Genomic DNA, 12,500 nt, shown 5'->3' with positions numbered 1-12,500 from the left:
GTGGGGGGTGGGGGAAAGGGGGAGGGGGAGCTGTGTGTGTGTGTGTGTGTGTGTGTGTGTGTGTGTGTGTGTGTGTGTGTGTGTGTGTGTGTGTGTGTGTGTGTGTCTGGAACATATTGTAGTAATACAGTAGGGCAACTTTTACTTTAATTATTGTTAATGTAGTTAAGAAAAGCAAAAAAAAAACATTTCTTCACTTTCAGGCTCCGACCGAGCCAGTGAAGCTGTTGTTTGTTGAATTATCCCAAACGGAAAAAGGGGATAATCTTTACAGCAATGTGTTTTGCAAATGTGTTCCGTGAATAAAAGCAATTGTTCGTAAAAAAGATTATGTAGTTAAGACAAAATTTAAATGTCTTCACTTTCAGGCTCCCACCGAGCCAGTGAAGCTGTTGTTTGTTCCCCTGAATATCCAAGTTGGAAATTGAAATTCGACGACGCGGAAATGAACGCAAGCGCAACGCAAGTTTTGAACGGTTTTGGTTTGAGTTTGTTGAACGATTGAACGCGGATGTTTGTGTGTTGCATACCTTAGTCTCCTGCGGCGGGGTTCAAACCCGCGTCGGCAGAGTCCCATTGCGATGTAGCATTTCACTGGACCAACTTCAGTGCCGAGGGTTTGGATTGTTAGTCGAAGCTTTAGGCAGACATGTGCACATGGTAACTCAACATTTGGTACCAAATCGTTCAAAACCCATTTAAGTCTCTGGCTGTGTCTTGATTCAGAGACCACGCACTTGGTAGGACGCAGTCTCGCGGTCTATGGCCTATGAAGGCCGATTTTAAGGCCGGTTTTAAGGCCAACGAGCCTTGTTAAACGAGACGCTCTCCGCAGGTCTCGGTTTACGAGCATTTCCGGTTTACGTAACAAGCCGTTACCTTGCGTGACGACTCGCCGCTTCTGTGCTGCCTAGCAACCCTGATTGCTGCCAACGGAGACAGCCCTGTCAACGGAGGAAAAAAGAAAAATAAGTTGCCTACCAGACGAAAAGAAAAAAAGTACAAGAAAAAAAGAAAGGAAGATAAAAGTTAAGAAGATGGAGCAACACGTTGCTGTTTTGTTATTTCTTATTTTATTTTATGCCATCTCTGAAAAAAACGCAATGAATCTTGGGATATGTTGGGCCGCGAAGGATACATCTGATGCAGCCTTCAAAACCGTGAAATGAAGGCTGCATTTCACGACCGCATATGAGGAGCCTTGCAAGGAGCCTTGCAAACGGGACAGCCTTTGCACGCCGCTATGACATAATCGGTCTTCAAATGCAGCCTTCGTAGGCTGCAATACCCATGCAATACCTGAATCAAGACACAGCCTCTGTCATCTCCCATATGGTCTAGCGGTCAGGATTCCTGGTTTTCACCCAGGCGGTCTGTGTTCAACTCCTGGTTTGTGAACATGGCTTATTCATACTTCCAGATTTCACCCATGTGGCCTGGGTTCACCTCCTGGTATCAGAAATTAGCTCCTTAAGCATTGTCTGCTAAATATATTCGACAGAATAAAATTTAAATGAACCTCGACGAGGATGGGATTCGAACCCGTGCGTGCAGAGCACAATGGATTAGCAGTCCATCACCTTAACCACTCGGTCACCTCGTCTCGCATCAACAACTTAAAAGGTTCTGTTGAGACTCTTGTGATGAGGACTAAATGTTCTATATCTGTGGGCTCTTCCCCATGAAGATTGTAGAAAGTACAGACTGATTTGCAGATGACAAATATGAAGTTCACAAGATCAAGCCGGGCTCAACAAGCTTGTGTTACCGCCCCATACGAGCTGCACAGTGAGAACGAGGTTTTTAAGGCATTGGTTCCAAGGATTTTCTACCTTCAAGCATCTAGGAAGTGGATACCATAAAATGTGGTTCTATAGTGTAGTGGTCATCACGTCTGCTTTACCAGAACAAACCAATATGAAGCTCACAAGACATATCAATTTCGTCTGGCATCAATTCTTTAAAGAACCAACTTACTAAAGAACAGTTCCCATACCGGGAGTTGAACCCGGGCCGCCTGGGTGAAAACCAGGAATCCTGACCGCTAGACCATATGGGAGATGATTGTAGACTTTATTGGGTTCTTCATGATTCGGTACCAGATGTAAAGTTACCATGTGAACATGGCTTATTCATACTTCCTGATTTCACCCATGTTCAGTCAATGTTTTTATCCTTGACTCTGTGTTGACATGTCACTTCAAAGAACCAGCAACCTGGTTCCTCCTCTGTTGAGGTTCTAGAAAGCAGGAACCAGACCAAACGAATGTGACGCTCAAAAGATCAGGCTGTTCTGGCAAAACTTGACAGACAGACTTTGTTTAGCAGCCATTCTTTAAAGAACCAAATGACTTAACAATGATTCCCATACCGGGAGTTGAACCCAGGCCACCTGGGTGAAAACCAGGAATCCTGACAATTAGACCATATGGGAGATGACGGATGTTTTATTGGTTTTCAAATGGTTCGTTAAACTATCGTTAAATTACGTGAAAGCATCATATGGACATGATTTAATGATTGTTTTGCCGATTTCACCATCCAATAACGTTTCTAATATGTTAAGCAATACTGGTTGATTTACGAACTCTTTGAATGTGGATCATTAGTGCAGCATGTCACATCATCATAGCTGGTCCTTTAAAGGGTAAAGTTGAGAGATATCTGGGTGAGATGTTTTCTGAAACTGGAATCATGTCTTACTGAGAAGACTTTTACAAAAAACTGAAAATAAGTTCCTAAAAAGGGAGTTGAACCCGGACCGCCTGGGTGAAAACCAGGAATCCTGACCGCTAGACCATATGGAAGATTATAGAAACTGTATTGGGTTTTTAATGATTCGGTACCAAATGTAAAGTTACCATGAACATGGCTTATTCATACTTCCTGATTTCACCCATGTGGCCTGGGTTCAACTCCTGGTATGAGAAATTAGCTCCTTAAATATTGTCTGCTAAATATATTCATCAGAATAAAGTTAAATAAATCCTCGACGAGGATGGGATTCGAACCCACGCGTGCAGAGCACAATGGATTAGCAGTCCATCAACTTAACCACTCGGTCACCTCGTCTCACATCAACAACTTAAAAGGTTCTGTTGAGACTCTTGTGATGAGGACTAAATGTTCTATATCTGTGGGCTCTTCCCCATGGAGATTGTAGAAAGTACAGACTGATTTGCGGACGTCAAATATGAAGCGCACAAGATCAAGCCGGGCTCCACAAGCTTGTGTTACCACCCCGTACGAGCTGCACAGTGAGAACGAGGCTTTGAAAGCATTGGTTCCAAGGATGTTCTACCTTCAACCATCTGGAGATACCTGGTTTTAGCTAATACGTGGTTCTATAGTGTAGTGGTCATCACGTCTGCTTTACACGCAGAAGGTCTTGGGTTCAATCCCCAGTGGAATCAAAGCTCTATAAGCCTCTGTAGTTTGGTATGGAACAGTAACACCAGCTTGGTGAGACCGCTCTGATCTCAGGAGCTTCACATTTGTTTCTCTCCAGCAAATCAGTCCAGACTTTCTCCAATCTCTGTGGGGAGGAGCACTTTAAAAAAGGAGACAGGCCCTGTGTTCTGACCTGCCATTCGTCCTAATGACAACAGCCTGGACAATCAAACTAGGTATCTGAGAATAGTTCCACTGGGGATTGAACCCAGGACCTTCTGCGTGTAAAGCAGACGTGATGACCACTACACTATAGAACCACATAATGATGGAGAGAGACTACTCAAACCCATAAATGTACCTTGTTCCAAAGAGACTTGTGGTAATGGAGCAGGCAGAATAAAGTTATATTTAACTACGATGAGGATGGGATTTGAACCCACGCGTGCAGAGCACAATGGATTAGTAGTCCATCACCTTAACCACTTAGTCACCTCGTCTCTATTCCACAAGTTTTATGCTACTGTCCAGCCTGTTGTCATGAAGTCGATCGTTAGGTCAGAATGCCAGACCTGGGGCCTCATTTATAAGAATAATGGCTACAGTCAACAGTGGAAACCCATGTTATCTGTATCAGTCAATTTACACGAGGCACTTTGAAATTCGTATTTTCGCAGATGGTGGGTACCTTAGATGTTATAGCGGCCAGTACTAGTTTTACTACTAACACCCTCCTGTCCGGTGCCGGGGATCCAACCAGAGACCTCATGGTCACTGGGACGAGGAACCAGAGACCTCATGGTTTCTGGGAGGAACCAGAGAACTCATGATTACTGGGAGAAGGAACCAAAGACCTCATGTTCACTTTCAGGCTCCCACAGAGCCAGTGAAGCTGTTGTTTGTTCTCCTGAATATCCAAGTTGGAAATTGAAATTGTAATCCGACGACGCGGAAATGAACGCAAGCGCAACGCAAGTTTTGAACGGTTTTGGTTTGAGTTTGATGAACGATTGAACGCGGATGTTTGTGTGTTGCATACCTTAGTCTCCTGCAGCGGGGTATCAAACCCGCGTCGGCAGAGTCCCCAGGCGATGTAGCATTCCACTGGACCAACTTCGGCACAGAGGGTTTGGATAATTAATTACAGCTTTAGATGGTTCATTCTATCTATCTATCTATGTAAGAATCAGCAAAGTACCAGACCAAACCAATATGAAGCTCACTAGACATATCAACTTCGTCTGGCAGCAATTCTTTAAAGAACCAACTTACTAAAGAACAGTTCCCATACCGGGAGTTGAACCCGGGCCGCCTGGGTGAAAACCAGGAATCCTGACCGCTAGACCATATGGGAGATGATTGTAGACTTTATTGGGTTTTTGATGATTCGGTACCAGATGTAAAGTTACCATGTGAACATGGCTTATTCATACTTCCTGATTTCACCCATGTGGCCTGGGTTCAACTCCTGGTATGAGAAATTAGCTCCTTAAACATTGTCTGCTAAATATATTCGACAGAATAAAGTTTAAATGAACCTCGACGAGGATGGGATTCGAACCCACGCGTGCAGAGCACAATGGATTAGCAGTCCATCACCTTAACCACTCGGTCAACTCGTCTCACATCAACAACTTAAAAGGTTCTGTTGAGACTGTTGTGATGAGGACTAAATGTTCTATATCTGTGGGCTCTTCCCCATGGAGATTGTAGAACGTACAGACTGATTTGCAGACGACAAATATGAAGTTCACAAGATCAAGCCGGGCTCCACAAGCTTGTGTTACCACCCCGTACGAGCTGCACAGTGAGAACGAGGTTTTTAAGGCATTGGTTCCAAGGATTTTCTACCTTCAAGCATCTAGGAAGTGGTTAACATAAAATGTGGTTCTATAGTGTAGTGGTCATCACGTCTGCTTTACCAGAACAAACCAATATGAAGCTCACAAGACATATCAATTTAGTCTGGCAGCAATTCTTTAAAGAACCAACTTACTAAAGATCAGTTCCCATACCGGGAGTTGAACCCGGGCCGCCTGGGTGAAAACCAGGAATCCTGACCGCTAGACCATAAGGGAGATGATTGTAGACTTTATTGGGTTTTTGATGATTCGGTACCAGATGTAAAGTTACCATGTGAACATGGCTTATTCATACTTCCTGATTTCACCCATGTTCAGTCAATGTTTTTATCCTTGACTCTGTGTTGGCGTGTCACTTCAAAGAACCAGCAACCTGGTTCCTCCTCTGTTGAGGTTCTAGAAAGCAGGAACCAGACCAAACGAATGTGACGCTCACAAGATCAGGCTGTTCTGGCAAAACTTGACAGACAGACTTTGTTTAGCAGCCATTCTTTAAAGAAGCAAATGACTTAACAATGATTCCCATACCGGGAGTTGAACCCGGGTCACCTGTGTGAAAACCAGGAATCCTGACCGCTAGACCATATGGGAGATGATTGTTGACTTTATTGGGTTTTTGATGATTCGGTACCAGATGTAAAGTTACCATGTGAACATGGCTTATTCATACTTTCAGATTTCAGCCATGTGGCCTGGGTTCACCTCCTGGTATCAGAAATTAGCTCCTTAAACATCGTCTGCTAAATATATTCAACAGAATAAAGTTAAATTCAACCTCGACGAGGATGGGATTCGAACCCATGCGTGCAGAGCACAATGGATTAGCAGTCCATCACCTTAACCACTCGGTCACCTCGTCTCACATCAACAACTTAAAAGGTTCTGTTGAGACTCTTGTGATGAGGACTAAATGTTCTATATCTGTGGGCTCTTCCCCATGGAGATTGTAGAACGTACAGACTGATTTGCAGACGACAAATATGAAGCGCACAAGATCAAGCCGGGCTCCACAAGCTTGTGTTACCACCCTGTACGAGCTGCACAGTGAGAACGAGGCTTTGAAAGCATTGGTTCCAAGGATGTTCTACCTTCAACCATCTGGAGATACCTGGTTTTGGCTAATAAGTGGTTCTATAGTGTAGTGGTCATCACGTCTGCTTTACACACAGAAGGTCCTGGGTTCAATCCCCAGTGGAACCAAAGCTTTATAACCCTCTGTAGTTTGGTACGGAACCTTAACACCAGCTTGGTGAGACTGCTCTGATCTCAGGAGCTTCACATTTGTTTCTCTCCAGCAAATCAGTCCAGACTTTCTCCAATCTCTGTGGAGAGGAGCCCTTTAAAAAAAGACAGGCCCTGTGTTATGACCTGCCATTCATCTTAATGACAGCCTGGACAATCAAACAAGGTATCTGAGAATGGTTCCACTGGGGATTGAACCCAGGACCTTCTGCGTGTAAAGCAGACATGATGACCACTACACTATAGAACCACATAATGATGGAGAGGGGCTACTCAAACCCATAAATGTACCTTGTTCCAAAGAGACTTGTGGTAATGGAGCATGTTAGTTTATTTACATTTAAACAAAGCAGAATAAAGTTATATTTAACTACGATGAGGATGGGATTTGAACCCACGCGTGCAGAGCACAATGGATTAGCAGTCCATCACCTTAACCACTCAGTCAACTCGTCTCTATTCCACAAGTTTTATGCTGCTGTCCAGCCTGTTGTCATGAAAATGATCGTTAGGTCAGAATGCCAGACCTGGGGCCTCATTTATAAGAATAATGGCTACAGTCAACAGTGGAAACCCATGTTATCTGTATCAGTCAATTTACACGAGGCACTTTGAAATTCGTATTTTCGCAGATGGTGGGTACCTTAGATGTTATAGCGGCCAGTACTAGTTTTACTACTAACACCCTCCTGTCCGTTGCCGGGGATCCAACCAGAGACCTTATGGTTACTGGGAGGAACCAGAGACCGCATGGTTTCTGGGAGGAGGAACCAGAGACCTCATGTTCACTTTCAAGCTGTTGTTTGTTCTCCTGAATATCCAAGTTGGAAATTGAAATTCGGCGACGTGGAAATGAACGCAAGCACAACGCAAGTTTTGAACGGTTTTGGTTTGAGTTTGATGAACGATTCAACGCGGATGTTTGTGTGTTGCATACCTTAGTCTCCTGCAGCGGGGTATCAAACCCGCGTCGGCAGAGTCCCCAGGCGATGTAGCATTCCACTGGACCATCTTCGGCACAGAGGGTTTGGATAATTAATTACAGCTTTAGGTGGTTCATTCTATCTATCTATCTATTTAAGAATCAGCAAGGTACCAGAACAAACCAATATGAAGCTCACTAGACATATCAACTTCGTCTGGCAGCAATTCTTTAAAGAACCAACTTACTAAAGAACAGTTCCCATACCGGGAGTTGAACCCGGGCCGCCTGGGTGAAAACCAGGAATCCTGACCGCTAGACTATATGGGAGATGATTGTAGAATTTATTGTGTTTTTGATGATTCGGTACCAGATGTAAAGTTACCATGTGAACATGGCTTATTCGTACTTTCTGATTTCACCCATGTTCAGTCAATGTTTTTATCCTTGACTCTGTGTTGGCGTGTCACTTCAAAGAACCAGCAACCTGGTTCCTCCTCTGTTGAGGTTCTAGAAAGCAGGAACCAGACCAAACGAATGTGACGCTCACAAGATCAGGGTGTTTTGGCAAAACTTGACGGACAGACTTTGTTTAGCAGCCATTCTTTAAAGAATGTGGCCTGGGTTCACCTCCTGGTATCAGAAATTAGCTCCTTAAACATCGTCTGCTAAATATATTCAACAGAATAAAGTTAAATTCAACCTCGACGGGATTCGAACCCATGCCTGCAGAGCACAATGGATTAGCAGTCCATCACCTTAACCACTCGGTGACCTCGTCTCACATCAACAACTTAAAAGGTTCTGTTGAGACTGTTGTGATGAGGACCAAATGTTCTTTATCTGTGGGCTCTTCCCCATGGAGATTGTAGAACGTACAGACTGATTTGCGGACGACAAATATGAAGCGCACGAGATCAAGCCGGGCTCCACAAGCTTGTGTTACCACCCCGTACGAGCTGCACAGTGAGAACGAGGCTTTGAAAGCATTGGTTCCAAGGATGTTCTACCTTCAACCATCTGGAGATACCTGGTATTAGCTAATACGTGGTTCTATAGTGTAGTGGTCATCACATCTGCTTTACACGCAGAAGGTCCTGGGTTCAATCCCCAGTGGAATCAAAGCTTTATAAGCCTCTGTAGTTTGGTATGGAACCTTAACACCAGCTTGGTGAGACCACTCTGATCTCAGGAGCTTCACATTTGTTTCTCTCCAGCAAATCAGTCCAGACTTTCTCCAATCTATGTTGAGAGGAGCACTTTAAAAAAGACAGGCCCTGTGTTCTGACCTGCCATTCGTCTTAATGACAACAGCCTAGACAATCAAACAAGTTATCTGAGAATGGTTCCACTGGGGATTGAACCCAGGACCTTCTGCGTGTAAAGCAGACGTGATGACCACTACACTATAGAACCACATAATCACGGAGAGGGGCTACTCAAACCCATAAATGTACCTTGTTCCAAAGACACTTGTGGTAAGGGAGCAGGCAGAATAAAGTTATATTTAACTACGATGAGGATGGGATTTGAACCCACGCGTGCAGAGCACAATGGATTAGCAGTCCATCACCTTAACCACTCAGTCAACTCGTCTCTATTCCACAAGTTTTATGCTACTGTCCAGCCTGTTGTCATGAAGTCGATCGTTAGGTCAGAATGCCAGACCTGGGGCCTCATTTATAAGAATAATGGCTACAGTCAACAGTGGAAACCCATGTTATCTGTATCAGTCAATTTACACGAGGCACTTTGAAATTCGTATTTTCGCAGATGGTGGGTACCTTAGATGTTATAGCGGCCAGTACTAGTTTTACTACTAACACCCTCCTGTCCGGTGCAGGGGATCCAACCAGAGACCTTATGGTTACTGGGAGGAACCAGAGACATCATGGTTTCTGGGAGGAACCAGAGAACTCATGGTTACTGGGAGAAGGAACCAGAGACCTCATGTTCACTTTCAGGCTCCCACCGAGCCAGTGAAGCTGTTGTTTGTTCTCCTGAATATCCAAGTTGGAAATTGAAATTCGACGACGCGGAAATGAACGCAAGCGCAACGCAAGTTTTGAACGGTTTTGGTTTGAGTTTGATGAACGATTGAACGCGGATGTTTGTGTGTTGCATACCTTAGTCTCCTGCGGCGGGGTTCTAACCCGCGTCGGCAGAGTCTCCAGGCGATGTATCATTCCACTGGACCATCTTCGGCGCCGAGGGTTTGGATAATTAATTGCAACTTTAGGTGGTTCATTCTATCTATCTATCTATTTAAGAACCAGCAAGGTACCAGAACAAACCAATATGAAGCTCACTAGACATATCAACTTCGTCTGGCAGCAATTATTTAAAGAACCAACTTACTAAAGATCAGTTCCCATACCGGGAGTTGAACCCGGGCCGCCTGGGTGAAAACCAGGAATCCTGACCGCTAGACCATATGGGAGATGATTGTAGACTTTATTGTGTTTTTGACTCTTGAGGTTCAAGAAAGTAGGGACCAAACCAAAGGAATGTGAAGCTGACAAGATCAGGCTGTTCTTGCAAGAGTTGACGTTCAGACTTTGTTTAGTAGCCTTTCTTTAAAGAACCAAATGGGACATATTAGAGGTTACCTCTTGGGTACCTCATGGTTACCGGGAGGAACTAGAGACCTCAAGGTTACTGGGAGGAGAAACCAGAGACCTCATGGTAACTGGGAGGAGAAACCAGAGACCTCATGGTTACTGGGAGAAACCAGAGACCTCATGGTAACTGGGAGGAGGAACCAGAGACCTCATGGTTACTGGGAGGAGGAACCAGAGACCTCATGGTTACTTGGAGGATCATCTTTCCTCTGTGACATCCTACCTCCCCACCCTACCCCACGGGTTGTGTTTTACAATTGTGTTCCTTGAATTTGCAAAAAAAAAACACAGTTGTTCGTAAAAAAAGATGATGTAGTTAAGCTCACAAGATCAGGCTGTTCTGGCAAAGCTTTTCCGTTTATACTTTTCTTTTAGTTAACATTTATTCCCATACCGGGAGTTTAACCCGGGCCACCTAGGTGAAAACCAGGAATCCTGACCGCTAGACCATATGGGACATATAAAACGTTACCTCTTGGGTACCTCATGGTTACTGGGAGGAGGAACCAGAGACCTCATGGTTACTGGGAAGACACTCTTTCCTCTGGGACCACCCCACGCATAAGGTTACCTTTGTGCACCAAACCAGTGGGAAAGAGGCGTATGAGCTAATTGGATGTTACAGAATGCCATGACGCACTCTTCTGAGCAATGAAAACAATTGTTCGTAAAAAAAATTATGTAGTTAAGACACACAAAAATGTCTTCACTTTCAGGCTCCCACTGAGACAGTGAAGCTGTTGTTTGTTGTCCTGAATATCCAAGTTGGAAATTGAAATTGAAATTCGACGACGCGGAAATGAACGCAAGCGCAACGCAAGTTTTGAACGGTTTTGGTTTGAGTTTGATGAACGATTGAACGCCGATGTTTGTGTTTTTCATACCTTATGCTGGGCTTACACTACACGACTTTTCACGCGATTTGACAATCGCAGACAATCTTCCAATGTCGGACTGAAATCACAGAAGTCGTGCTGGAGTTGTGGCGCGCGCACGTAATCTCAGTCGTTTGGTGTAAGGTGGTCATCCGACCCGATTTCAGCCAGTCTTCTTCCCGTCTTGACGTTCCGACATTGTCAAACATGTCTGATATTATCGTTAGTCTTAGGGGGTTGGCTCAAGCGAAATGACGTAAACACTGTCACACTGTCACACTCCAAGCACGACGCAGGAGGAGCGGCATTAGTCGCGACCTGTGTCCGCCTGTGCAGGCACTTATTTCGGACACTTATTTCTTGAAGCCTCGGCGGGAGAACCAGGCTGACAGCCACGCAACCTTAACACTTTACCATCAAATACAGGGTTAGGAGTTAAAGTTATTGGGGGACTAGATCAGCAAATAAAGATAGTCAAATAACTAAAGGAAGTTCCCCGCTCGGAATATTGAATTAACTTTTTTTTATTAAATAATCACTATCGCGTTTGCAGAAATAATATTGTTGATTGTGTTTAGATGTAAAAGGGTTTCAGTCATCAGTCTTTTAAAAGTCCTCTAGTGTAAGCCCAGCATTAATAGTAAAGCAGTGGGATTCGAACCCGCGTCGGCAGAGTACACAGGCGATGTAGCATTCCACTGGAACATCTTCGGCGTCGAGGGTTTGGATAATTAATTACAGCTTTAGGTGGTTCATTCTATCTATCTATCATACACTCAACAAAAATATAAACGCAACACTTTTGTTTTTGCTCCCATTTTTCATGAGATGGACTTAACGATCTAAAATTCATTCCAGATACACAATTATACCATTTCTCTCAAACATTGTTCACAAATCTGTCTAAATGTGTGATAGTGAGCACTTCTGCTTTGCTGAGATAATCCATCCCACCTCACAGGTGTGCCACATCAAGATGCTGATCTGACATCATGATTAGTGCACAGGTGTGCCTTAGACTGTCCACAATAAAAGGCCACCCTGAAATGTGCAGTTTTTTGCTTTATTGAGTAATAAATAGGGAAACTGAACTGAACTAACAGGTGTGTGTGTGTGTGTGTGTGTGTGTGTGTGTGTGTGTGTGTGTGTGTGTGTGTGTGTGTGTGTGTGTGTGTGTGTGTGTGTGTGTGTGTGTGTGTGTGTGTGTGTGTGTGTGTCTCCAGGTGTAGTGGACGAGGGGATCCAGCGCTGCTCTGATTGGTTCGTTCTGCGGTGGACAGAGTGTATGGAGGCGATCCCCGTCCCTGTACTCAACCACATCCTCTGTGTCTCCATGACGTTTGACTTCCTCTGTGACGTCATGAAAGGTAACTGTCTGTCTGTCTGTCTGTCTGTGTCTGTCTGTCACCAAAAAATATTAGAACATTAGGCAATTTTTTTTTAATTTAAGTAGCTATGAAGAATTTTTTATTATTTCTGAACCAGTCTCATTTTCCCTCTGATGATCATAAATTAAGCCCAGTTCAGACCAAAGATTCACCTCGCAACGAGACGCAACGAGCTGGCCTGGAAGTTCTAAAACTGGACT

General features: G+C 44.2%; 1 protein-coding gene across 1 annotated transcript in view; it reads left to right on the top strand.

Moving 5' to 3' along the window:
* dcst1 (DC-STAMP domain containing 1) overlaps window positions 1-12,500 on the top strand; it is a gene marked incomplete at both ends in the record, with an annotated part of 29,714 nt that overhangs the window by 5,512 nt on the left and 11,702 nt on the right. The window contains one exon of the mRNA XM_080053329.1: window positions 12,136-12,279. Coding sequence (XP_079909455.1) covers window positions 12,136-12,279 — 144 coding nt within the window. The remainder of the gene's footprint in view (window positions 1-12,135; window positions 12,280-12,500) is intronic.

The sequence above is a fragment of the Ammodytes marinus genome (genome assembly GCF_949987685.1).
Source record: "Ammodytes marinus genome assembly, chromosome: 25".
Taxonomy (NCBI): domain Eukaryota; kingdom Metazoa; phylum Chordata; class Actinopteri; order Uranoscopiformes; family Ammodytidae; genus Ammodytes; species Ammodytes marinus.
The sequence above is the reverse complement of the archived record's forward strand: the minus strand, read 5'-3'. Positions and strand labels throughout refer to the sequence as shown.